Raw genomic sequence first — 27,091 nt, forward strand, 5'->3', positions numbered from 1 at the left:
AAGATGAAGCAACCAGCACTTACATGACATCTTCCAAACTGTAAGCCCAAGGGATCAAAATAAGGGGTCCTTTTGTAAGAAGAAAGCTTAGAATCAAAGCAATAGGCCCTGACCCTAGTTTACAAGCAAGGAAACTGAGGCTGAGAGCAGGAGCTGGGCTTGCTGAGGGACAGATCCCGAGTCAAGATGCAAGTCTCCCCTTCTAGTTCAGAGCCTTCCCTGCACCACATGGCTGCCTCTTTTTTTTTTTTGTGTTTGTTTGTTTGTTTGTTTGTTTTTGCGGTACATGGGCCTCTCACTGCTGTGGCCTCTCCCGTTGCGGAGCACAGGCTCCGGACGCGCACGCTCAGCGGCCATGGCTCACGGGACCAGCCGCTCCGCAGCATGTGGGATCTTCCCGGACCGGGGCACGAACCCGTGTCCCCTGCATCGGCAGGCGGACTCTCAACCACTGCGCCACCAGGGAAGCCCCCACATGGCTGCCTCTTGAACCCTGTCTGTGGCTTCCACCTGGGTCTGACCTCAATCTGTCAAGCCCTATCAAGGGGGGACTTGGAAATGGGTTTCCGATGGCCAACTTAGCAGGTGATCCCCCCTGAGCTGGGACACAGGACTGTTGGGGATGGGTGTCCTGGCCACAGCAGGGCTTTGTTCATCCACATAGGGACCACAGCAAGGACTAAATGTCCCTTTTGAACCCCCATTTCCCTTTGGCATGCTGTACAAATGTCCCTGTCTGCCCATTTGGGTCTCAATCTCTATGCAAACCATGTGACCCTGGGCAAGTCACTTCTCTCCACGCCTCAGTTGCTCATCTATAGAATGGGGAGGGATTCCACCACAGCTCTGTGAACCAAGGGGGTGGATCCAATCAGGGGTGTGGTACAGAGAGAAGGAGACCATCTGGAGCCTGGGCCTCAGTCTCCCACACAAAGGGATGATGGGCCCTTCTAGTGAAGCAGACTTGTGGGTAGTCACTAGTTCTCCTGGCCCAGGGAAACGGAAAAAAGTTCAGGGAAGGATCCTTGGAACTCAGAAGGGTTAGCCCCTACTCACCATGATTTCCAGCTTCCTCTGAGAGAAACAAGAGAGGGAGATGGGGGTGGGGGTGGTGGTAATTTAGGGGCCAAGAAACCGGCCTTGAAAACAGGAGAACAGGGTAGGTGGGATGGTTGAAATCTGCAATTTCTCACCCCCAAAGAGCTCTGGCCCCAATTAGCACACTTCCTATTCCTCCTGGGTCTCAGGGCCCTCACCTATGCAAGGCCTAATCAACTCTGGCACTTGTGTCGACTCTAGGGCATCACATGCCCCGATTTTGTGGCTCTGGTCGGCCTTACTTTCCTGCTGTAACCCTATGCCCATCCCACCCCTCCATTCCTGAAAAACTTCACCAGCTCTCCAGGGTCAGCTGTGGCCACATCAAGCCCAGGGCCAAAGGGTCACTGGACTTTCTCCAGGGGCCAGAAAACACTGCCATTCCAGGTGTTGGGAAGCCCCTGCTAGGGTACCAGGTCCCTGAGGCGGTGAAGGGCTTGGGGAACCAACAAGGGAAGTGTGGAATCTTCTATAATGCCTCTGACATTGGGATGATATTAGGGAGAGGGAGAGGTTTGTTAAATTGCCCAAGGCCCTAAAACCGTGAGCACTTCTCATCTATGCATCTTGAAGGAGGACAGAGCAGGAACCCCCAGCAATGGTCAATGAATGGGTGGGTCGGGTGGGTAGTGGCCGTACCCCAAGGGGGTCCACCAAGGATTACAAAGAAGACCTGTGAGGCCCACCCTGGAAGGGACTTTAAGAACTGAACTTTCACTTTATAAGTGGGGACACGAAGGCCTCTGTGTGGAGAGGTACTTGCCCAAAGTAAAACAATGGAGAGTGGAGGGCAGGGAGAAGCCAGGCCCTAGACCCGGCCTCTGCACACCTCCCACCCTCCTACACACAACACACACTGACACAGAAGCTGGGCCTGACTCATAATTTAATAGATGTGCAGGTCCGGGTCCCTTATTTCTGCTGCTCACGGGTCCACTGCTCTGGAGTCAGGGTTTTCTGCTCAAAAGCATGGATGTGCAGGAGCTCTTCTGCTAGGCAAGTGTTCACAAGCCTGAGAGAGAGATGGGGTTAGAAAACGGCAGGCTGGGGCCTGCGTCGCAGACCCCGAATCTAGGGTGAGCCGGGAGACTGGAAGTGTCCCCCAGGTTGTAGTCCCTGAAACCTGGCAACAAGAGAGGTAGAGGGCTGAAGTCTCAATATTTGAAGCAGAGGCCATGAAGGCGGGATCGCTGGGGTCGTGGTCTGCGGTGCTGGGCCGCATTGGTGGGGGTGAGTTAGGTTTCGGGGAGCGGCCGGGGATGTAGTCCTGGAGCTGGGGCCGCGCTGAATGAGGTTTTCCTGGGGTCTCACCGGTGTCTCTGAAGCAGCGGCTTCCCCTCGAACTTGGCCGACACCACGAGGACTCGGAAGCTAGACGCGCAACGGTTGGGAGTCGTGTCCTCCACTTCCTATGGGGCAGAATGGGGTGGATGGTGCCAAGCCCGCCGCTCAGGAGCCCTGTTCCCCTCGCTGGGCGAGCGTCCACGCCGCTCAACTCACCACGTGTTCCGCCTCCAGGTCCCGCTGCAGCTTCTCCCGGAGGTACTCGGCGCTGAGTTCCATTGTGGCAGCCCAACAGGGTCGACGTCCCAGCGGGGACAGTACCCCTGCTCGCACCCCTGCCACACTGCTTCCGCCCTTACTAGCGCCACTTCCGTTGAGGTCTCTACTTCCGCCCTTACTAAGGCGTCAGTAAACACAGCACTTCCGCCCTCTTGCAAGCCCAGTTTTCCAACAGTCTCCGGTTTCTGCACCTACCATCAGTCAGCCAATCAGAGTCTGCATAAGGCCCCGCCGGACGCTAATTGGTACCCGCCGCCTGCACAGCAGCCCGGGATCTGCGCCCCGGTTTGGACACCCTAGCTCCAGCTAGTAGAGGGTGCACGAGCCTGCATTGCTGTGGCCTCTAGGGTACCTTGGGATTGCCCCCAAGCGCTTTTTCCGAGACAAGCATCTTGCGTCCCTGGCAACCCAGCTCTCCCCGGGGTCACAGGCCAGAGCAATCAACCCCCAAGTTCCGATGGGCCCCACAGGGGGCGCGGCGAGGCCCGGGCGCTTCTTCGGCGTCTACCTGCTCTACTGCCTGAACCCTCGGCACCGGGGCCGCGTCTACGTAGGGTTCACGGTCAACCCTGCTCGTCGGGTGCAGCAGCACAACGGGGGCCGCAGAAAAGGCGGGGCCTGGCGGACCAGTGGACGCGGGCCCTGGTAAGAGGCGGTGGGTTACTGTCAGGAGAAGGGCTTCTAGGAGGAGGCCGGAGCCGGCGGAGGGGAGGCCCGTTGAGAGGGGCGCGGCCGGCGTGGGGGCTGAAAAACAGGGCTGCGGGCGGGGTCCTAGTGACGAGGGGGGGACTATCGCGGGGGAGAAGGGGTAGTGGGGAGGCGGAGCCCTGTGAGTCTGGGCTGTGGGTCTCAGAGGAGGGGGTTGGGTGGGAAGGGGATTGATGATCTAGGTTTGGTCCATCGACACGGGGCTTGGTGAACAAGGCTGGGTTGGAATAGAGAAAGCCTGGAAGGGAGAGGAACTGAGGAGGGCTGTTGAATACCTGTGACTGGAGGCGGGGCCTGAGGTTAGCAGGTGCGAGGGGACATACCTCCATGAAGGGGGCAGAGCCTCGTGGGCTAGGCTTGAAGCCGGGTGTGACTCCCCTCTCGGGTAGGACCGGAGGCGCACCATGGCGAGGGGATTCGGTTTGACACGGGGAGGGGCGAGGGGCTCACAGGCCGCGCCCCTCATTCTCTTCCCCAGGGAGATGGTGCTCATCGTACACGGCTTCCCCTCCGCAGTGGCCGCCCTTCGGGTAAGAAAAGAGACGGGGGTGCCGGGAGGACGGGGGCTAGGGCTTAGGGCCTTCCTCGGACGGCCCTGAAGCTCAGTACTCCCCGCCTGCAGTTCGAGTGGGCCTGGCAGCATCCGCAGGCCTCGCGCCGCTTGGCGCACGTGGGTCCGCGCCTGCGCGGCGAGGCAACCTTCGCCTTTCACCTGCGCGTGCTGGCGCACATGCTGCGCGCGCCGCCCTGGGCGCGACTCCCACTCACCTTGCGCTGGCTGCGCGCCGACTTCCGCCAGGATCTCTGCCCGCCGCCGCCGCCTCACGTGCCGCTGGCCTTCGGGCCTCCGCCGCCCCGGGCTTCAGCCCCGAGGCGCCGCGCGGCTGACACCGAGTCCGAGCTGGAGCATGACGCCGAGACCCGCTGCACCCTGTGCGCGCGTGTGCTCCAGGTAAGACTCTCCACCTGGTCTCCGGGTCAGGGCGGTCTAGGATTCAGAGGACTCAAGATCAAGCTGTTTCTTGAGGGACTGGGCAGCCCACTGACACCCTTTGGCCAGTCTGCCCCCATCTCGAAAACGGGGATCGTAGTGCTTGCGGCCATTCCTCGACGCCAGTATTCTCCTTTCAGGGCTTTTGCCCTTTCCCTTTGACTGAAAGGTTCTTCCCTAGACCTTACGTCTTGATAAAATGCCACTTTTCCTCCGTGAGGTTTTCCTTGGTTTTCCATCTGAAATTGCCACTCTTTCTTGTACACTTCCCTGGCTTCTTTTAACACTTATTATTGTCTGACATACTGTGTATTTTATTTACCTTGTTATCAGTTTCTGCCCCCCCCCCCGCCCATTCTAAACTCTGCTGGGGCATTTAGTTCCTTTTCACTACTGTAGAACAGGGTCTAGTGCAGAGCAGATTGCCAATAAATATTTAATAAATTAATTGAGATGATGAGTCTGGCTTCTACTGAACCCTCAGTAAATGTAAGTTGAGCTCTTGCCATTCAGAGCTTAAGTGACCTGCCTGAGATTGCTCAGCCTTTAAGGAACTCTAGGTCTGGCTGCCCTGCCGTGGTGTTATGTAATCGCTGCTAACACTCAGAGAAAACTGGCCAGCTTAGTCCCTGTGGGCCAGTATTTTAACGTCTCCGTGCCTCAGTTTCCTCATCTATAAATTACAAATAATAGTATCAAGAGCGCATGTCTCATAAGGTGGTTTTATGTAAAGTCTTGGAACAGTGTCTAGTCCATAGAAATTCTTCACCATTGCTAGCTACATCATTACTCCCCATTTTCTCTCTTACTTGCCTGCCACCTCTGACAGGATGAAGAAGACCCCCTGTGTTGCCCCCACCCTGGCTGCTCCCTGAGGGCCCATGTGATCTGCCTGGCAGAGGAGTTCCTGCAGGAGGAGCCAGGGCAGCTTCTGCCCCTAGAGGGCCAATGCCCTGGGTGAGTCCAGCACCCCTACTCCAGCCTGGTTTAGCTCTGGGAAGACGGTGCCCCGTTGTCCAAGTCCAGGCCTGCGGTAGTCCTCATCTTAGCGCCCAGGTCCTGGCCTGGAGGAGGCTTGGGATCCTGACTCTATCTCCTACCAACCGCACCCCTGGTAGCTGTAAGAACTCACTGCTGTGGGGAGACCTGATCTGGCTGTGCCGGATGGGCACCGAGGAGGAAGAGGAGGACTCGGAATTAGAAGAGGTGAGAGGTGGCTTGGGCCCCAGCCTCACTACCCCACCCCATCTCCTGGGCTGCCTTTCACCAGCCCTCTTGTCTCCACAGGAACACTGGACCGACATGCTGGAGATCTGATCCTCAGCGTCCCCAACCTCTGCCCACTCCTTTTCTGTGCCACCCCCTGTGGGTCTGGGCAGTTTTTACTTGAGTACAATAAAAAGTCTGAGTTAAGGTACCTTCTGGTGTTTGCTGGGGGGTGGGAGAGTGGGGTAGGAGGCAGAGGCCCTGCCAGTCCCTGGGGCCTGAGGAGGACAGAGTGGGGAACGGCCACTGGCCCCAGCACGGACCAGCCTCTGAAGTCACATAGTCCTTTGAGGGCTTGGGAGACTCACACCCTGCACACAGAGCCCCCCCACCTCCGGTGCTCAGCTTGACTCCAGACTTTAATCCAAACAGTAAGGACAAAGGCCGAGGAGGAGAGGGGGGATGCTGTTCCCCCACGGGGTCCTGTGGCTCTCTAAGCCCCAACTCCTTCTCATCTCTGTCTGCAGAGCCTTGTTCAAACCCACAGAAAAAAAAGCACCTTCTGGGGGCTGTTGTGTTACCAACCATGAGTGAGGCTCCGTGCTGTCCCACGGGAGCCGCCTTCCCACGGGAGCCATGGAGCTGGGGCTCACTCCCAGGGTTATTCGACCTAAGCATTCTGGCTCTTTCCTATCCTTTGCTGCCTCAAAAAGAGCCTGCCCTGCTCGGCTCTGCCGCAAACCCCAAGACCCAGCCTACGCACATCCCTCTGGACTGGCCTCGTGGTCAGAGCCAGAAGTGTCTGGAACAATGTTTGGGCTGCTGGGGGCCTCTGAGCTGCCTTCCACCTGAACCCTTGGCCTCTTCAAGACTGGCCGGGAACCAGCAGGAGGGTGAGTGTCCCACATTTCCCCTCCACTCCTCTGCCCTTTCTAGACTGGGTCCATTAGGTAAAGCTGTCTTTTGGCCCCCTTTTCAGGGGTGGAGTTCAGAGGGCAGGTCAGGAGCCAGGATTACAGCTCGAAATACCAAAAAACAAAAAAGAAAACGATTGCACCCTTGTGTCTAGTTTCAGTCTTCTGTTTTCTACACACTAAACCCACATCTTAGGTTTTCAGGCCGGTCTAAGCTTGATTCCAGCTGGGCACTGAGCAGAGTAGCACAGCCTTTCCTTCCTGGACAACAGCCAAGTCCCAGTGCCGGCTCCATACCCCTCCCACTTTGGACCTACAAGACCTTCAGCTCAGAGAGCAGTTCTGCCCTCACCACACCACAGCCGTTCTGCGTTCTAAGCCGCAGCACGCAGACGTCAGGAGGCCACGATCCAGAGAAGTCGGGTGAGAGCGAGGTGGTGGGCCGGCTGGGCTGGATCTCCCTCAGCTTGCGCTGCTGGCTCTCATCCTGTCGCTTGAGCTTTCTGGTCCGGCTTCTCACACCCTGCCCTTTCCCCATGGATTGCCCATCTCAATCTACAGCCTGGCCTGAATAATCCCCCTCCTCCTCCCTCCCCTCCCCCTCCTCCAGTGAGTCATGAGTTTTGCCCATTCACAGACCAGATTCCGGCTCCCCAAACGGTTGCTCAATTGGCTGTGTTTTTCTCCAAGCTGGGGAGGGTAGCTGGGCAAGCAGGGTCTCAGGCCCAACTGGCCTTTTTGGAGTTTTCCAACATATGTGAGGGGCCAGGAGGGGAGCTGAAGGAGGGGACGTCAGGGAGGAGCCCACCAGGATTAGGCCCGGAGGCAAAGCAGGAAGAGAAAGCAAGCTGGGGGCTGGCAGGAAGTTCAGACAGGCAGGACTTAGAGTGGGTTTTCTCAAGTGCACAATGGAATCCCCTGGAGAGCTTCCAAAAAACTGCTCTCTGGGTCCTATCCCCAGAGAGTGTTTTAATTGGTTTGGGATTTTAAAAGCTTTGCAGGCAAATAAAAATGAGCCTGGGTGTGACCCACTGGGTGAGCACTGGATCTGGCTTGGAATCCCAGCCCCACCACTCAGTAGCTCTGTGAGCGTGGGCAAGCGGCTCCCTCAGCCTCAGTTTCCTTACCTCAAAGCAAGAATTCAACAGCTGGCCCCACTGTGATATTGTTAAGGGAAGGAAGCTACACTCTGGACCCTGACGTGGCAGCATGGAGCTGGTCCAGGACACCTCCCGCCCGCCACTGGAGCACATGAAGGGGATCCCTCTCATCAAGTACTTTGCAGAGGGGCTGGGGCCTCTGCAGAGCTTCCAGGCCTGGCCCAGTGACCTGCTCATCAGCACCTACCCCAAATCCGGTAGGTGATGAGGGCACCAACGCCTCTCCTGGGCTGCAGTCCCCACCTTGGGCCGGGAGGGGCGTGCTCAGCCCTGCTCATCTCCCATTTCCCTCTCTCTCCAGGCACCACCTGGGTAAGCGAGATCCTGGACCTGATCTACCAAGGTGGCGACCTGGAGAAGTGTCAAAGAGCCCCCATCTTCGTCCGGGTGCCCTTCCTTGAGTTCAGGGTCCCTGGCTTTCCCACAGGTATGTGGCGGGGTGCTGGGAGGTAGGACTCGGGCTCCAGCTCAGCCGGCTTTTCCCTACCTACGGCTTAGGTGCTGAGCTTCTGGAAGATACACCAGCCCCACGGCTGATCAAGACACACTTGCCCCTGGCTCTGCTTCCACCGACGCTGCTGGATCAGAAGGTCAAGGTGAATGGCAGAGGAAGCCAGGGAAGGAGGCTGCTGGGGCCATCCCAGCTTTGGCCCTACCTTCTGGGGAGGTCTCCTCACCTCCTCCAGCCTGGTCTCATCTTAAGGGAGGCGGGGGCCATCTGCCTGATGGCTCTAGTGGCATCAGATAATCTGGTGAAAAGGAGACTCCTCTGTGCAGAGCCGGGCTCACAGGCCCGTGGAAGAGAGGCTGGTGGGAATCCAGCATGCCTTGTTCCAAATTCAGGCAGAGTGGCATTGAGGGGATTAGATTAGTATAAAATATGGTTTCAGGGAGCAGCCCAGAGTTCGGCATCAGAGCAGGGTTCAAGCCCCAGCTCAGTCTCGCCCACACCATGGGACTGCAAGTGAGTCAGCCTCGACCCGTTTCTCCCTCAGCCAAACCGAGAGAACCTCCCTGGCAAGGATGCTGTGAAGGGTGGGACACCTAGTGCCCAGTGTGCTGTGTGGTGATGATGCCGGGTTGGGGGGGGTCATCTGCCCCTCTAGGTGGTCTACGTCGCCCGCAATGCAAAGGATGTGGCCGTCTCCTATTACCACTTCTACCGCATGGCCAAGGTGCACCCTGACCCTGGCACCTGGGACAGCTTCCTGGAGAAGTTCATGGCTGGGGAAGGTGGGGCTGACTCTGGAGGAAGGAAAGGGGTGGGGTGGAGCTGAGGGGCACCAGCTACAACTTATGCCAACCTCTGTGTCCATGCCCCCTGCCCTTTTCTCCAGTGTCCTACGGGTCCTGGTACCAGCACGTGCAGGAGTGGTGGGAGCTGAGTCACACCCACCCTGTTCTCTACCTCTTCTATGAGGACATAAAGCAGGTGAGACCGCCTGCTTCTGCGTCCCTCCATGTCACACGCAGAGAGGCAGGAACCTCACAGTGACCTGCCAAGGCCCTCTCAGCGCCCCTCCCCTATGACAGCCCACAGCCCAGTCCTCCTGGATCCCCTCCGCAGGACTGAGCAGCAGTGCCCCCTTGCAGCAGTGCCCTGTATAGCTCTTATCTCCTAGCACTCGAGTCAGCAACCGTGCACTCATCCATCAGCTAGTTACTGCTGTTGCTTCTCCTGGGGCCACGGTTATGAAAGAGGACTGTCCCTCCTCTCATCCAGCAGGAACCAGACATCTGTAATAAAGGACCACAGGGCAGAAGGCAATCAAACCTGCCCTAGGGAAAGAGGACCAGAGTCAAGGAACAGGGTCTGAGGTCTCTAAGCAGAAGTGGCCAGATCCCCACAGGGTTAGAAAGGGACCTCCCTTCTGTTTGCTCAGCAAGCAATGCAAACCTCCACTGAGGAGCCCCTCTGCTGCTCCAGAACCCCAAAAGGGAGATTCAGAAGATCCTGGAGTTCGTGGGGCGCTCTCTGCCAGAGGAGACCGTGGATCACATCGTCCAGCACACGTCTTTCAAGGAGATGAAGAAGAACCCCATGACCAACTACAGCACCATACCCACCAAAGTCATGGACCACAGCATCTCTGCCTTCATGAGGAAAGGTGAGAGCTGCCCCAGGGAGCGGGCACGGGCATCTGGGGAGAGAGTGGGGGAGCAGCAGCTAGAGCCGCCGTTCAGCCAGTCAGGGCCTCCTCTGTGACGGGGACCTCTCCCCTTTCGTCTCTCCCAGGCATCACTGGGGACTGGAAATCCACCTTCACTGTGGCCCAGAATGAGCGCTTTGAAGCTGACTATGCTGCGAAGATGGCAGGCTGCCACCTCCACTTCCGCTGGGAGCTGAGTGGTGCTCATCAGGGTGAGCGTGAGACAGGCCTCGACAATAAAATCTGATGTGTGTGAACACAGCCTCTGCTGGAAGCAAAGGACGAACCCGAGCCAAAAGGGTGCATGCCCACTGGGACCAAGTGAGGCCGTCTTCCCTGGTGGCCTCCAGCTCGCCCTAGTTGGGCGGGAAGGAAGGGTCTGGAAAAGTAAAACCCAGGAGACATGGACAAGGGAGGAGGAATATTTATTCGATCACAGAATCTTGTGTGCATCCCCTTCGAGGGTGTCAGGAGGTTGCGAGGCCGCGAGGCCGCTTCACTTTTTCTTGGGCTCCTTACAAGCCACCACGTACCGCTGGGCCACATTGAGGGGAGGCGAGTAACCATCTGCATAGGAGGTGTCTTCAAACAGGACCGAATAGTCATCCTGGGGCTGCAGTAGGGGGCAGACGGGAGTGACTGGTCAGAGACCTCCAGGCGAGGCCCCCCCAAACCTAGACAGACAGGAACCTCTGGCTCGTGGGCCCCCAGCCTCTCCTGTCCTCGTAGTCACTCAGGAAGTCTAGATGTTTGAACCCAGTCCCTGTTACTACAGAGCTCTTTCCTCAACAACAAAGGGCCAAGGGTAAGGGATGAAGAGCAGGGAGAAGGGAGACTTGCCATCTACGTGGATGGGCCATAACTGGAGGGTCTGGTACCAGGGAGCCCGTGTTAAAGGGATCAAAGACAGCCTAGAGGGGGACTTCCCTGGTGGCAGAGCGATTAGGAATCCGCCTGCCGGTGCAGGGGACACGGGTTCGATCCCTGGTTCCGGAAGATCCCACATGCCTCGGAGCAAGCAAGCCCGTGCGCCACAGCTACTGAAGCCCGCGTGCCTAGAGCCCGTGCTCTGCAACAAGAGAAGCCACCGCAATGAGAAGCCCACGCACTGCAACGAAGAGTAGCCCCCGCTCGCTGCAACTAGAGAAAGCCTGCACGCAGCAACGAAGACTCAACGCAGCGAAAAAAAGAAAAAAAAAAAGCCTAGAGGGCAGCAGGCAGGTATCCTGGAGGAAGAGGGGAGAACAGCCTTTAAACTCCCATCAGGTGATGGGTGACCAGGGCGTCAGTGATGTCAGGAGCTCGAGAGAAAGCAGCTCAGCCAAGGAAAGGGCAGCGGTGCAGGAGTCAAGGGTCCAAAACAGACCCTGGGCCTTGAACTTCCCATCTCAGCGCAAAAGCGAGGTTAGACTAGAGTATGCTTCGGGTCCATTCTGCTCAGGGCTTGCTGAGGCTCTGAAGCTTGGGGAGAGGAGGGCTGGCTGGTGCTGCCCTAGAGGGCAGGGCTGTAGGGCAGACTAAGCAGAAGACAAAGGCCAACTTGCAGGACCCTCCTAGCTCAGAGAGGCTGTGAGATGAGGAAAAGGGGACGGAAAGTGGGAAGATGTTCCATGACCCAGCTGGTCCTTGTAGCGGGGCCAGTGTCTCTCCCGTGAAGGCTGGCTTACCCGTTGCGGGGGCGTGTGGATCAGGGCACGGTAGAAGCAGGTGGTCTGGGGATACAGGGCCAGCACGAGCTGCTCCTTCTGGAATAAGGCTTCGGGGTCTGTCTCCGGGTTGGCCTTCCACTGCGGCAGTGGGATGATCCGCCGGCGGCTCAGGGTGTGTCTCCTGGTGGGGGCGAGGGGGAGCTAAGGTCAACTCATGGCCAGGTGGGGGCCCCATCCCAGCAGCCTAGCTGCCCCCAGGCTTCCACAGCCCCCCCATGAGCACACTCACTCTTTGCCTTCTTCATCAATGTCATCTACCTCATACCTGTGGGTAAACAAAAGGAAAGCGGTGGATTCAGGGAGGTGCATAGTCCAAGTCAGGGAGCCCCGAGGAGGCGGGGGAGGAGGGCAGGGAAGGGAAGTAGCCCAGGAGCCCACTTCACACACCATCCCCACCGGCACCCAGGGGAAGCTGCTTTTCTCCCATCTTGCAGACGGGTGAGAGTCGCAGCCCAAGTGGGTGTGGTGACGGGGGAAGAGCCCACAGGGCTGGGCGTCCACTCACTTGTTGGTGGCATGGCTGTAACTGACCACCTCGGCCAGGATCCACTGCTCATCCCCATCCACAGCCTTCACCCGGGCAGCCACCTTGTCTCCAGGTTTGGCCACATAGTCCCCAGAAGCTGGAATGGCCCCACACAGGGGCGGGGGCCTGAGGGTGGAATAAAATGTCACTTCCAGTCCCTTCCCTGCCAGCGCCCCCAGCCCCGGGCCCGCCCTCACTTGTCACCAGGCTTCCCGATCCACAGGGGCAGGGTCATGGCTGACTGCTGCAGCAGGGTCATCAGCACCCCCCTGCGCATGGTCTTCCGAGGGGGCTCCGAGTCATTGTACAGGCCCGCGATCTTGGCCGCTGTGGGAAAGAAGTGAGCCTTTGAGACACCAGGGACAGGGTTCCCGCCCCCAGGCCCACCCTAGCCTGCCTGCGTCGGGCTGGCAGAGCTCAGCCTGCAGCCCCACCGCCCAAGTTAGCACCAAGGGCCCAGGTGCCATCCCGCCCCTTCCACCAGATGCCCACAGTCAGACCGCCCAGATGGTGAGACACCAGGAGGGTGGGTACCCTAGGGAGAGGGAACTAGAAAGGGCAAAAGCTGGGATTCGGGGGTGCTGGTCACGTTCTATTTCTTGATCTGGGTGCTGGTTACATCCGTTATGTTCAGTTAGTGAAAGTTTCGGTGAGCTGTATGTCCACTTACGTGTACTTTTCTATGAATATATGTTGTAATTCAACAAAAAGTTTAAAAAACAAACTCTCAAATGTGGACAGACCCCTGACCTCCTCAGGCATGGTTCAACACACGCAGCCACTTCATACAAACCCAGCTGGCAGTGTGACAGCATTTTTGATGGGTGAGGAGTTGCACACGGGGGGTTCACTGGGGCAAGAGAGGTGGCAAAGCCACAGCAGCCTGAGGGCTCTGGAAGCCAGTGCCTCGTGTAGGTAAACTCCATGTGGAAGGCTGGCTTCAAGATACCCAGGGTGCAGCTCTGGTTCTCCCCACAACAAGAAATGGGAGTGGGTGGCAGTAGGAAGGAGGGAGGTGACTGACCCAGGCAGTAGAGGGAGCAGGGGAATTGGCATGGTCTGCAGGGAGCTCTGGGGATGATCCCCTTTCCCTTCCCCACCCCAGGCTGCACAGGCGCTTCTCTGTCAGAAGCCCCCGGAACAATCCCACCAGGCTGAGGTCACAGGCTCCCCTACAGGGAGACCTGACTGCTGCTCTCAGGAACCCTCACTCCGCCTGGTCCAGGAATGCCGGCCTGGTCGTCTCTAACTCACCAATCCGCCTCTCTTCCAACAGAGACTTGATTTCCGCAATCTTATCTAGGGCTTTCCGGAGGATGCTGAGGGCAGGGAGAAGGGAGAGAAGAGGTCTGGATGAAGCACAAAGCGCAGACTTCCTTTTCTCATTACGGCAGGCTGGCTAGCTCAGACCAACCCTGATGCTGGAAACCATAAACCCTAAGCACGTGTTTTTTAATCTTAAAAGCATAAAAGAACTGATGAGGCAAGAGGAAGTGGCAGGCCAAAAAACCTAAGAGGGTCCTGTAGAGGTAAGCAAAGCAGAGAGCTGCCCTGGCCGCAGTGCATCCGACAAATCCTGAAGAAGTGCTGCTGGGTGCCAGCAGGCTCTAACAACCTCTTGCGATTCGGAGGACAGAAGTTAAAACTTGGGGTCTGCCCTAGTGGCACCTGTAAAAGAGACACTCCAGAGGACTGTGGGGAGTTGTCTCGGCTCAGAGCAGGGCTGGGGGTGGAGGGAACTCATCCCTGAAAGACTGCAGCCCCAGGAAACCTCTGGAGTTCGATTACGGGGGTTCCAGGGTGGCTGGGACCCAAGCAACCTGGCAGAAGTGCACACAGATCCTTGTGGGAAGAAGGCTTCTTTATCCTAGACCTTTGGGAACCTCCCCCAAAGGATATCTCAACAGCGATAAGCAGCAGAGAAGCCACTTCAGGTCATTTATTCTCCAGCACATTCCTCTCGCAAACCTTTAGTAAATGCCCACGTGTTTCTGAAGGCCTTGGTTCAGACCCGTGAGAACACAGCACAGTAGTGTCACAGGAGGTGTCCCAGAGGGTGTGACTCTTGTGGACTCATCAGGCAAAAGAAAGGCCAGAAGATCGGGCAAGGGGCAGCCTTGGCAGAGGGAACTGCGCAAACCAAAGCAGGGGGGGATGAACACCATGCTCACAGGCTTGGAGCACTGAAGCTCAGCGTGGCTGGTATCGGACGCCAGGATGACTCAGCCAGAGCCACCTCGGGCTTGTGCGTGAGCACTGGTACACGGGGCAATTAGGCTTCCAGGAAAGCAGAGGAGGAGTAAAAGCCAGCAGGCCAAAGGGAACTTGCAAAGTCTGATCATTGCTGCTGGGCCTGTTTGGAGGACATCCTTTTACATAGTATGTCCTAAGCTGTATTGTGTGAGATATTAATGGAGTGGTTCTCAACCTAGCTGGACATCAGAACGCCCTGGGGAGCTTTTTAAAAAGAATCCCAATTGCTTTAAGTAAGAATCATCAACAGATGCCAAAACTAGTGGGTCTGATGTGAAACGGGATATGTACACAGTCTCCAAGTATCTCTCATAAGATACTTATTAATCACACAATGGAAAACAGCAATAACTTGACACAGGAGAAACCTGCAAGAGCCCGCCTTAACCAGTGGGAGTCTTCTGGCCTTGTAATATGATGACGGAGGACGACATCACTTCCATGCTATTACCTCCCAAAGCGTAACACCTGAATCTAATCGTGAGGAAACATCAGACAAACCCAACTGAGGGCCATTCTACACTGGCCTGTAATCTTCAAAATGTCAAGGTCAGGAAAAGCAAAGACAGCCTGGGAACCGTTCCAGATTGGAAGAGACCAGAGAGACATGAAAACGAAACACAGTGCTGATCTGCACTATAAAAATGTTCTGTTCTTTTGCTATAAAGGTCATCAGTGGACAGTGATGAGATCTGAATAAGATGTGTAGATCAGTTAATAGTTTTATATCTGTAATTTCCTGATTTTGAGAAATGTACTGTGGTTGTTTAAGAATGTCCTGGTTTTTAGGAAATGCTGACGGATGCATTTAGAGGTCAAGAGGCATCATGCGTCATGTCTGCAACATAAATGATTCAGAAAACAAAAGATTGTAAATACATATATCTATAGAGTGGTAAAGCACGTGTGGTAAAAATACATTTCCGTAAGTCTGAAATTATGTAGAAAGTTAACACCAATGCATGAACTCCACCCCAGTTAAAGCAGAACCTCTGGGCGCAGCCGGACTTGAGAACCAGTGTGTAAATGTATTCCACTGTCAAGTAAGTTTGTGAAATACTGAGTTAAAGAAATTGCTGTTGCAGAACCTGGCAGAGCCTTCAATACTTTAATACTGCAGCACTTTAGTACTTCAGTACTTTAACACTTCAGTGCTTTAATTTGCATTGTGAATCTCTAAGGAGAGGAATGTAATATTCCATTTCCTAAAGTTACTGAAGCGCCACTGCAGAGATCTGAGGAAACAATGTTTTAAGATCACTTCCTATTTAAAGAGCAGTTTTCTGGAGCTGAAACTTCTCCATCTCGGAACCATAGAGGCTTCAGGTCAACCAGGATGACCACCCAGCAAAGCGTGGGTCCCTACCTTCTGGGAGGCAGCCTGCCAGCCCGTCAGCAACCCTCAGGGATGGTGCCATCCCAAGAGCCCCACTTCACCTGGGACAGCAGAGGAAACGCCTCTTGCTGGCCGGCCTTCCTTTGAAGGGTCCTCAGCCAAGAACCCTGGGCCTTAACCTCCCTCCCCCACCCCAAACCCAGCCCCCCTCCCCAACCATTCGTAAGGGGCTAAATGGTGTGGGCTCTTTAAAGTAATCCAATACTGCTGCATACCAATACACAGTAATTATTTGATTGGGGTGAAAAATAATTCCTTGTGGGCCTTCTCTCCTGTGCCCTCACAGAGCCGCACCTGGAGAAGCGCCTCTGAACCAATGTTAGGAAATACCTTGTTCCCACCCAGAATGGCCACCCATCTCCACTGGGACACGGAAAGTGACATCTTTGATCTGTTTCCCTTTGACTCCTGCTGCTAAAAGAGATGATTGTTAAGTGAAGACACAGGGGTTCCTTTCTGTTTTCTGCAAGAGCAGGAGGAGGAAAAGCAGCCAGGACTGGACAGAAGGAACAGCAAAGCATCACAGGCTTGGGCTCATGAAGCAGGCTCTGGGCACCTCTTCATCTTCCCAAGAGGTTTAATGCAAATATTTAGAAGATGAGCTGATAGGTGCTGCAGCACCTGGGTCAGTGCCACAGGCACACACAGTACCATGTTTTCCCCACCCAGACGCGGAGCTCCCTGTGCGTAGGGGTGGCATCTTATCTGTCTCACCCACTCTCCTGTTCCCAGCGTGCTATCTGGAGGTGAGGACACCTTATTCATTGTTTAGTGAATGAACGTATGAAGGTCTGAGAGTCTGAAAAAGTGAAATGACAGCAGAACTGCAAGGGACCTGCACTTATGAAACAAGCTTTAAGTGTTAAACTCTGGTTAAGTCAATGCCAGAGAAGAGCTCACACCAGCTGGTTGCAGAAGCAGCTGCCTCACTCTGCCGGCAGTTAAGCTGGGAAGGGAAAGTCTGCCTTTTACTTTCAAATGAACATTGAGTCACTCTGACTTATACAAGCCAAACTCCAGGCCCACTAATGGGAAAGGGCCCAACTATGGCTACCCGATGAATCTGCAAATCAGGGATAAGATGGGGGTGGGGAAGGCTGGGCTGGAAAGCCAAGCAAGCAACACCTCCAACCAGAATTCGCCGTGTCCCCTCCCCGCCAGTCGGCCCCACCCTTTTGTTCTCTTCCCACCCTGGCAAAGGAAGCCCCATCAGACCCCTTTGTTCAAGCTAAAAACCTTGGAAATCTTCTCTCCCAACTCGTCCTCCAGTTTGATCTCAGAATCCACCCTTGTTTCTCTATCCCCACTGCCATTGTCTCAGCTCAACTCCGTCACTTATCTTTTGCCTGGTCTCCAAACTAGCCTTGAATCTCACCCAGTCTGCTCTCCGTGCGGCAGCCAGGGGTTTCTCTCCTGCTCTTACATCGCCTTTGGCTCGCTATGGCCTCCGAGATAACGTCCAGGTATTGGAGGTCTTCCACATCCTGCCCTCCCCTCCCCCAGCCATGCAAGGACTAGTTCTCATTCCACAAATGCGCTCCTCCATGGCCCTGGCACACTGTCCTCCGCTTGGGCTCTCTGACTTGTCTGCCTACCCATCCCCAGCTCAAGTTTCTCCTCCTCCCTGAGAGGGTCTCAGATCCCCAGGCACAGTGAACACCATCTCGGCTGGCCCACCAACTACACTGTCCTGTAACTTTTTTAGGGTGTCTCTCCTTTCCGGACTGCTTGCTCTTGAAGGCAGGATCTCACTATCCTTGTGTCTCTCTATGGAGACTGCCCAACACCAGGCATAACCATGGGTTATGGTCAAAAGAGTTTGAAAAATACTGGTATTAGGCACGTTATGTGCATTACCGCATTTTAAGTTGACAATTCTACAAGTAGTTATTATCTCTATTTTAATGACGGAGCAACTGAGTCTCAGCTGAAATGACTGCCCAAGGTCAAGTGACTAGAAAAAGGCATCACTGGGATTTGATCCACACCTTTCTGCCATCTATAAAACAGCAGGGCCAGGGAAGAGAGGCCAGAGTGGGCTCTAGGGAAAGTGGGCCCTAAAGGAGAAGCTGGGGAGTCAGAATCTGCTTATCTGTGGGAGGAGAGGCAGGCTGGGGCTATGGTCCACAGGCTCCTACAGCCCAGCACCTGGATGTGGAGGGGAGGCGATGGCAGGGCAGTGGGACGGTACTCACTTGCACTCAGCCTCTGCATCGGCCTTGGCGGTTGTATAGAGGCCACGCAGCTTTGTCCGGTAATAGGGAGAGACTGCAGAATAAACAAAGGGAGAAAGATGCAGGGTGAGGGGCAGCTGGCAGCAATGTGGCACTGCTTCCAGTCCGCCGGAATCAGACTCTGGGAGGCACCGAGGGGCCATGGGCTGAGGTGTGAGCTTTACTGGCTCAGAAGTGCCCCCCGAGGCCGGTACCTCCATGTTCACATTTTCATATGCTACAGATGCCATCACAACATCTAGGAGAGGACTCTCTAACCTCTGCCAGAGTGTGACCCACGCAAACAGAAAACAACTCTCCAAGCTCCTCAGAGTTGGAAAGCACCAGCCCGGGAGCCTGACCTCAGGGCATGTGCAGGGCACACGAGTAGGGAAGCTCTAGAAAATGCCGGCGAACTGGGGGGTCCTGTGCGCTGTAAGGGGGTTCCCGAGACGCAGCGTCATTTCCTGACTTCCCAGTCCTCAGAGTTGGGGGATTTTAAGGTTCCTTAGTGGCTAGACAGTCTGTCATCTCTCTCCTGGGTCATCTTAGGTCACCCAGCCTAAGGGAAAACTGTCCCTCAGGGCTAGGGAGCAAGCAGTTCATTTTGGATTAGGCAGATACATGCAAAAGTCCCTTTCGAAAACGATGACCGCCACGTTCCCAGTCTCGGCCCACTCCTTTCTCTCCCGAGCCCAGCCACTCACTCTTGTTCTCTGTCTGCATCCGCTCGTGGGTCTTTTGGATGTTCACTAAGTTGTGTTCGCTCCTCGAACGCTCTTCCTGCAAGGACGAGGTCAACAGGACATGAGGGGAGGCCCTTTATCCTGCTGTGGCAACTACCCTGCAGCCCAGGCCAGAGGCCCCATAAATATGACCCTCATTTTGTAAATCCAACTTCCAAATCCGTCAGTTTAAAAGCATTTCCCCCCCGACTAATGCAAAAGCAACACAAAAGGCATTAAAGTTAACTTACAAGTTATACATTTAATGACTCTCCTTTATCAAAAAGACAAACTGACGCACAGATTCAATGCAATCCCCATCAAAATTCCAGCTGCCTTCCCTGCAGAAACTGACAAGCTGATCCTCAAGTTCATATGGAAATTCAAGTGACCCAGAATAGTCAAAACAATCTTAAAAACAAACAAACAAAAAAGGAGGAGTCACGTTTCCCAATTTCAAAATTTCCTACAAAGCTGCAGTAGTCAAATGGTGTGATGCTGCCATATAGGTCAATGGAACAGAACCGAGAGTCTAGAAATTAACACGTGTATCTATGATCAATTCATCTGGGGAAGCGGGGTAGGTAAGGATGCTGATACAATCCTTCCCCACATCAGTGGTCCTGGGACCAGGGCTGCAAATGAAGATGCCGGAAGCAGGGATGATTCCTAAGGAAGAAGCTGTAACTATACCTTTTAACCTTTATGTCAGAATTTCTAAGTGCCTGAGTGGGTAGGTACTTTCACCCCATCTGGCAAAATGGAGTTAACAGTGAACGCAGCTATAATGCCTAGTGGTGAAAACAGCCCACTAGTTCCGTACCTAAGTAACCCTACCTTGCATGAATGGGAATGGACGGGGGCCGGGGTGGGGATAGGGGAAGAGTCGGAGGAAGGTGAGGCACTTGCTAGACTAGTGTGTTGTTGCTGGCAATCAGGACCAGCACAGTGGCCGAGCCTAACGTCCTTCAGAGTAGAAAAATCTGGGTAAAAATCAATGACAAATGCAGAGAAGGAGAAAGAGTAGCTGAGGGTAAAAGAATGAATAAATGGGTTATGCAATGATGGAAATTCAGTATTACATTAATACCTGAGAGAGGCTCAGAGCAAGAGAATAACATTGACTCTTAACTCAGTCATACCAGATGCCCTGAAGGTGACGCCGTGTGTCTGCCAAGACCACCTCCGCTTTTAGACCCCAACAAAGTCAAATGGAAGCCTGAAAACCCTCTGAGAGACATTTTGGTTATATAATATGATGATAAACTAGACAAACTGTTGATGACTGACTGGAGTTCTAATAATGTGCCAGTATCTTTTTTTCTTTATCTTCAAAATTTTATTACTAAACTATTTTTAGAGCAGTTTTAGGTTTACAGAAAAATCACGCAGGTGGAAGACAGAGTTCCCATACACCTGCTTTCCCCTGCACAGCCTCACCTATTATTAACATCTTGCATTAGTGTGGAACATTTGTTACAATTACTGAACCAATATTGATAATGATTATTAACTAAAGTCCATAGATTACATTAAGATTCACTTTTTGTGTTTAACATTCTATGGGTTTTGACAAATGCAAAATGTAACGTACCCACCATTTTGGTATCATACAGAATAGCTTCACCTCCCTTAAAAATCCCCTGTGCTCCCCCATCCATCCCTCCCTCCCTCTGAGCCCTGCGCAATCACTGACCTTTTTATTCTCTCTATAGATTTGCCTTTTCCATATTGTCATATAGTTGGAATCATACAGTACAGAAAACCTTTCAGACTGGGTTTTCACTTAGCAATATGTGTGCCAGAATCTTCTGACTGATTTTTCAGGTCACATTCCACCACAAAGGATACCATTTGGAAAGGAATCTCTGGAAACTGCTCCCACTGGGTTGTATGGCGGCTCCCAGCAGACTGATCATCGTGTCACTACAAGCCTGGATGATGGGATGCTTAGAAAGGTCCCTGGTTGTAATGGACACAACGTGCCACAGCATGCTTGCACAAATACACAGCACCCTTGTCTTTGTGAATGCAAAGCAAGTAAAAACAATAGGGAAAAAGTGGGTTTCTGACAGGATTAGAGCAGTAGGCACATGGTGGGTCCAAATTCCCCTGGGGAACAGCCCCATCCCCTGCTCCCCTAGACGAGGAAGGTTTTGAGAGGCCTAAGAGGCCATATGATATACTTAGGCTAAATTACATCTAGGTGCGACTACCGCTCATCTAACCCTAGTATGGGGCACCCAACATTTTTGGGTACAAAATATGTATCCTAACTGCAGTACCCAGGCCATTAGTACACAATGGCAACAAAATGCATGGTGGAGTAAGCAACATTGGCCCATAGACAGAAAAAGGCTTTAGGGGACATAGGTACTGTTGTGTTCATTGTGGGGCAAGCTGGACTCATTTTCAGTGAGAAGCAGCAATCAGAGGGAAAAGACCGTTGATTAGAATAAACAAACAGAAGTGAGTTCTCTCGTAGGAGGAAGGCAAGGGATGGGAGTCAGTCTGGAAAGATGATGAGCCTTTAGTGAAGTGGTTCAGGCCAACCCAACAGGTAATGTGGATAGTTCTAGGACCCATCTGTTGCTGGGAAAGGGCTTGCACCTTGACCCACCAGGGTTTCTTGACTATTTTAAAATGGATAATACTTTAATAAGTAGCCATGAGCAGCGGCCCTCCATCCTAGCTGCTGAGCCCCAAGGGGCACACTTATGGGAATTTTGTGGACCTCTAAACCTATGGAAGCCCTCAAGGGGCATGTGCAATTTATATCAATGCACCATGACTACCCTTGACCCAAGAATAGATCAAAATAAGACATATCCTGAAGTCCAGTTAGCAGAGGTAGGGCTTGTACTCTGAATACCACCTGTGTCCTCCCCATAGGAGGGAGGTGGACTCTGCTATACAACAGTATGCAATGGAAACCAGTCTCAATACGAGCCTGAGCTGAGACAGAGTGACTGGCTTTATCCCCAGCTGACTTCGAACCCAGAAATAACTGAATCATGGCCAACTGTAATAAAGCCTGTCCGTAATAAAATCTGGTAAATGGGCGGGGCCAATTCTGCTGCAAAGGCCTAACAAATAGCTCTGTAATTCTTATTGATTTGTTCCATAATGAAACTGAATTTTACCATGACCATACTTCAATATGGTGTAACACACTGGCACTGTTGGTAAGATTCAACTACCTTATGTAAGTCAGTCATAGGATAACACTGATATTGATGACCAAATGTATTGGGAGATTGAGTCAAAGTCTTCTGAGAATGTAATGCTGATGGAAAATGACTGACCTGAGGAAGAACTGGATTTAACTCACCATCAGCTAATTTCTATGCTAAACAGTTTCACACAAATTTATCATAAGGTACAGATGGCGGTAGATGAAGGAGGAAAACAGGTAATCAAATTAGTACAAAAATATGAAAGTGTATGTAATGGCTCTATAGGACAGATTAGTTGTTTCTTTAAGTCTATCCCTACCCTATAAGGATTCCTGCCAATGTTAGGCATATTTATCCTGATACTATTGCTGTATCTGTTATATAAATGCTATACTAGAGGTAAATGCTCAAATGACTGTTTTGCTGTAACAGAGCCTAGGCCAAGGGCCAGGGGGGTGGCAGGTGCAGTTAAAGATCAATTCAGCAGGCCGGGGTGTTCAAACACTACACATTCCAAAAAAGGGCTGGCCCTTGACCAGCTCTTAGCAGATAACCTCTAAACACGCTTGGAATATCTTGCCTGATAAGAGTGTCTCTGTTTACCTGAGGTGGAGGCAGAAGGAGAATGACTGCTATTGGGTACAGGGCATTTTTGTCAGGTGATGAAAATGTTCTGAAATTGATCATGGTGATGGTTGCACAACTCTGAATATTGATTCAAAGTGGACTGTACACCTTAAATGGGTGAATTGTATGGTATGTGAATTATACCTCTCAATATAGCTGTTACTAAACAAAACGAATCATGATATCCTGCACATGACAGAAAATCCAACAGGAATGGAAGTCATACCCTACATTCTCCTTCTCCTCCCACCTTCATTACATCACCGTGGTTCCTGCATGTCCAATCTCTTTGAACACAACCACCCCCGCCCCCTCCACAGCTCAGTATCACAGCCCACGTTCCCCTCTAGGAGTGGAGGGCTGTGGATTTTTACCTGGGTTTGCTTGATCAGCTGATGGAGCTCTGTGAGCAGTTCTGCAATGCGGGAATCAGCAGACACGAGGGCCATGGTGTGGTATACGGGGGCGCCTGGGGTGGAGGGGGAGCAGAAGAGAGCCTTGTTAGTGGCTGTTGTGGGTTAAACCATTCTCCTGAAAGACATGCTGAAGTTCTAACCTCCGGTACCTCTTACTTGGAAACAGGGTCTTTGCAGATGTAATTAAGATATATGTTAAGATGAAGTCACCCTGGAGTCGGGTGGGCCTTAATCCAACATGACTGGTGCCCTCATAAGAGAAGAAACAGAGACACACATACAGAGAATGCCACGTGGAGAGACAGACACACACAGAGGGAAGACAGCCATGTGACAGACGCAGAGAGAGAGTGCAGTTATGCAGCTGCAAGCCAAGGAGTATCAGGGATCGCTGGCAACCACCAGAAGCTGGGAGAGAGGCACGGAACATACCCTCCTTCTGGGCACCCAAGAAGGAACCCACCCTTGATTCTGGAACTAATACAACCCCTTGATTTTGGAATTCTAGCCTTCAGAACTGTGAGAATACATTTCTTTTAAGTCACCCAGTTTATAGTCGTTTGTCATGGCAGCCCTAGGAAACTGATACAGCAGCAAGTTGTCTTGGATTCCCTCCCTAATCCAATGATGCTCCTATTTGATATGTTCAACCAAGTCAGGAGTACTTGTTAAGTATCTTCAAAGGCAGTATGTCCTAGCCCCAGCTCTGCTGCTACTATCCTGACAAATGATTCAAGCATTCCGGTTTCCCCTTTTTTTTTAATGTGTAAAATGAGGATTCAAATAAGATTTTATATGAAGACACTTTCTAAGATATAAAGCATTGTTACTTTTTTTTACTGTAGAGGGAAGAGAAATTAACTACTAAAAATATCTGACTTAAGGTAAGATGAATGTATTGTGATGAAAATAAAATGCAACAGTAGGTAATTAGAAAAAGAATAAGAGACAATAAAAGGTAATTTTAAAAGTAAGCTATTGTATAGCCAACACATGGAAACAACCTAAATGTCCACTGACAGATGAATGGATAAACAAGATGTGGTACATACACACAATGGAGTACCACTCGGCCATAAAAAAGGACGAAATAATACCATTTGCAGCAACATGAATGCAACTGGAGATTATCCTACTAAGTGAAGTAAGTCAGAAAGAGAAAGATAAATATATGATATCACTTATATGTGGAATTTAAAATATGACACAAATGAACCTATCTATGAAACAGAAACAGACTCATGGACCTAGAGAACAGACTGGTGGTTGCCAAGGGAACCTATTTATGAAACAGAAACAGACTCATGGACATAGAGAACAGACTGGTGGTTGCCAAGGGAACCTATCTATGAAACAGAAACAGACTCATGGACATAGAGGGTGGTTGCCAAGGGGGAGGGAGTTGGGGGAGGGATGGAGTGGGAGGTTGGTGTTAGCAGATGTAAGCTTTTATATACAGGATGGATAAACAACAAGGTCTTGCTGTATAGCACAGGGAACTATATTCAGTATCCTATGATAAACCATAATGGAAAAGAATATTTAAAAAAAGAATGTATATATATGTGTAACCAAATCACTTTGCTGTACAGCAGTAATTAACACAACATTGTAAATCAACTATACTTCAATAAAAATTTTTTTAAAAAAAGTAAGCTACTGTAACTAGGTAAAACTGGACATACGCCTAAAGATACAAGTAGACTGGAAAAAAAGAACTTTTTTTTAGGATGCTGAAATTTTTACTTTATACCCTACCTTCTTATAAAGGTCATTCAATTAGTACATCTCCATATCCACAAAGATCAGATTCACACTGCATGTCCCCCACCCCCCGGTAATGAACTGTGAACTCTATGTATTTACATACGCACATCTTCTTAAAAATCTCTGCTTTTGTTTATTAAAAGAGTAATATACAAACCAGGAATAGAGGGGAGTTTCCTCAACCTGATCAAGGGCATCTGTGAAAACCCACAGATAACATCATACTTATTGGTGAAAGACTGAAAGCTTTCCCCCCTAAGATCAGCAACAAGTCAACATTGCTCTAGAGGTTCAAACTAGGGCAATAAAATGAAATAAAAGAATCAAGATTGGAAAGAAAGAAGTAAAACTATCCTCATCTGCAGATGACATGACCTTGTATATACAAAATCCTAAGAAACCCACTAAACAACGATTAGAACTAATAAAGAAGGTTAAAGGACAGAAGATCAACAGGCAAAAATCAACTGCATTTCTATAGTTGCAATGAACAACCCAAAAATGAAACTAAGAAAACAATTCAATTTACAATAGCATCCAAAAGAATAAAATACTTAGGAATAAGTTTAATAAGAGAAGTATACAATTCTTATACTGAAAACTACAAAACATTGTTTAAAAAAATTAAGAAGATCTACATAAATAGACATCCCATGTTCATGGATCAGCAGACTTAACATTGTTAAAATAGCACTACTTCCCAAATTGATCTACAGTTTCAACGAAAGCCCTATCAAAGTCCCAGGTGGCTTCTTTGCAGAAATTAACAAGCTCATCCTAAAATTAATATGAAAATTCAAGGGATCCAGAATAGCCAAAATAATCTTGAAAAAGTTTTGCCAATTACAAAACGTACTATAAAGCTACAGTAATCAAGATGGTGTGGTACTGGCATAAGGGTAGACATAAAGATGAATGGAACAGAATCAAGAGACCATAAATAAACCCTTATATCCATGGTCAACTGATTTTCCACAAGGTTGCCAAGACAACTTAATGGGGAAAGAATAGTCTTTTTTGATAAATGGTGCAAGGACAACGGGATGTCCACATGTAAAAGAGTGAATTTGGGGCCCTACCTCAGACCATATATAAAAATGATCTGAACAGACAGTTCTCCAAAGAAGATATACAAGTGGCCAACAAGCACATGAAAAGATGCTTGATATCATTAGCCATCAAGGAAACGCAAATCAAAACCACAGGAGATACCATTTCACACTCACTAGGATGGCTATAATAAGAATGAGACATAATAACAAGTGTTGGTGAGGATGTGGAGAAACGATATGAATGGGTAAAGTGTGGTATTATCCTTACAATAGACTATATTATTACACTAAAAAGGAATGAAGTACTGACACATGCTACACATGGATGAACCTTGAAAACATTATGCTAAGTGAAAGAAGCCAGACAAAACAAACCTCATATTGTATGATTCCGTTTATATGAAGTATCCAGGATAGGCAAGTCCATAGAAAGCTGTTGTGGGGGGTGGTTGAGGGAGGAAGGGGAGTGACTGTTAATGAGAATCGGGCTTTTTGGCCAGGCGGTGAAAATGTTCTAAAATTGACTGTGGTGATGTCTGTGTAACTCTGAATACACTAAAAACCACTGCATTGTATGCTTTAAATACGTGTACATCTCCATCCCTTCCAGCCCCAGGCAAACACTAATCTACTTTCTGTCTCTATAGATTTGCCTGTTCTGCACTTCATTTCTTTTTATTGTTGAATAATATTTCATGTTTGCATATACCACATTTTGTATATCCATTCATCAACTGATAGACATTTGGGTTGTGTTCACTTTTTGGCTGTTATGAACATCGCTGCTATGAATACCTGTGGACATGTTTTCATTTCCTGGGTATACACCTAGGAGTGCAAATGTTGGATCATATGGTAACTCTATGTTTAACCTTTTGAGAACAGCTAGACTGTTTCCAAAGTGGGTGCACCATTTTATATTCCCATGAGCAACGTATGAGGGTTCCGATATCTCTGCATGTGCACCAACATGTGATATTGTCAGTCTTTTTGATTATAGCCATCCTACTGGGTGTGAAATGGTAACCAGTGGTTTTGATTTGCATTTCCCTGATGGCTAATGATGTTGAACATCTCTTCATGTGTTTACTGGCCTTTGTGTATCTTCTCTGGAGAACTGCCCTTTGCCATTTTTAATTGGTTTTTTTAAAAAATGATTACTGAATTGTGTCCTTTGAAGCACATGTTTTTAATTTTCATGAAGTCCAACTTATTTTCATTTGACTGCTTGTGACATATCTTTTTTTCCTCACACGTGCAACACTATTTTTACCACCACAAGCTTTATATAATGCATTCTAACATAGAGAAGAACATGTCTCTTAAGAAAAAAAAGCCTGGCTGCATTAATTAGAACCGCACAAAATCAGGGATCTAGAGTTTAAGAGATTCAAAGTGGATAAATTTGAGAATGATCAGCATAGAGGTCGTTGCTAAAGTC

General features: G+C 51.0%; 4 protein-coding genes across 7 annotated transcripts in view; 2 read left to right on the forward strand and 2 right to left on the reverse strand.

Moving 5' to 3' along the window:
* Positions 1-1,973: 1,973 nt before the first annotated feature.
* Positions 1,974-7,034, reverse strand: BOLA2B (bolA family member 2B). The gene is given in 7 exon segments (XM_070043787.1): positions 1,974-2,110; positions 2,410-2,507; positions 2,599-2,729; positions 2,732-2,852; positions 3,693-3,893; positions 4,138-4,357; positions 6,798-7,034. Coding segments are annotated over 5 exon segments (456 nt in total). The 5' UTR covers positions 3,699-3,893; positions 4,138-4,357; positions 6,798-7,034; the 3' UTR covers positions 1,974-2,010.
* SLX1A (SLX1 homolog A, structure-specific endonuclease subunit) lies at positions 2,806-5,777 on the forward strand. Its single transcript, XM_030871670.3, has 6 exons — positions 2,806-3,306; positions 3,848-3,899; positions 3,992-4,321; positions 5,190-5,317; positions 5,479-5,566; positions 5,648-5,777. The coding sequence occupies exons 1-6, from the start codon at positions 3,119-3,121 to the stop codon at positions 5,675-5,677; spliced, it is 816 nt and encodes a 271-aa protein (XP_030727530.1). The 5' UTR covers positions 2,806-3,118; the 3' UTR covers positions 5,678-5,777.
* LOC115861158 (sulfotransferase 1A1) lies at positions 5,913-15,392 on the forward strand. 3 transcript variants are annotated; one of them, XM_060285802.2, is made up of 9 exons: positions 5,913-6,459; positions 6,753-6,903; positions 7,654-7,837; positions 7,942-8,067; positions 8,139-8,236; positions 8,747-8,873; positions 8,978-9,072; positions 9,568-9,748; positions 9,877-15,391. In XM_060285802.2, the coding sequence occupies exons 3-9, from the start codon at positions 7,690-7,692 to the stop codon at positions 10,035-10,037; spliced, it is 936 nt and encodes a 311-aa protein (XP_060141785.1). In that variant the 5' UTR covers positions 5,913-6,459; positions 6,753-6,903; positions 7,654-7,689; the 3' UTR covers positions 10,038-15,391. The 3 variants fall into 3 exon arrangements, with proteins under 3 accessions (XP_060141785.1, XP_069899886.1, XP_069899887.1); XM_070043785.1 differs by having other exon boundaries at positions 6,753-7,837; positions 9,877-15,392; XM_070043786.1 differs by lacking the exon at positions 5,913-6,459 and having other exon boundaries at positions 6,735-6,903.
* Positions 10,199-27,091, reverse strand: part of SGF29 (SAGA complex associated factor 29) — a 31,351-nt gene continuing 14,458 nt past the window's right edge. Inside the window, exons 3-11 of one of the 2 annotated variants that reach the window (XM_030871665.3) lie at positions 22,790-22,884; positions 18,595-18,670; positions 17,870-17,942; positions 13,280-13,344; positions 12,223-12,352; positions 12,005-12,151; positions 11,729-11,764; positions 11,458-11,620; positions 10,199-10,403 (exon numbers count right to left, since the gene is read on the reverse strand). In XM_030871665.3, coding sequence (XP_030727525.1) covers positions 10,287-10,403; positions 11,458-11,620; positions 11,729-11,764; positions 12,005-12,151; positions 12,223-12,352; positions 13,280-13,344; positions 17,870-17,942; positions 18,595-18,670; positions 22,790-22,864 — 882 coding nt within the window. In that variant the 5' untranslated portion in view covers positions 22,865-22,884 and the 3' untranslated portion in view covers positions 10,199-10,286. Of the gene's footprint in view, positions 10,860-11,457; positions 11,621-11,728; positions 11,765-12,004; positions 12,152-12,222; positions 12,353-13,279; positions 13,345-17,869; positions 17,943-18,594; positions 18,671-22,789; positions 22,885-27,091 lie in introns of both variants that reach the window. The other variant, XM_060285801.2, reaches the window with a different exon arrangement.

The sequence above is a fragment of the Globicephala melas genome, chromosome 15, assembly GCF_963455315.2.
Source record: "Globicephala melas chromosome 15, mGloMel1.2, whole genome shotgun sequence".
Classification (NCBI taxonomy): domain Eukaryota; kingdom Metazoa; phylum Chordata; class Mammalia; order Artiodactyla; family Delphinidae; genus Globicephala; species Globicephala melas.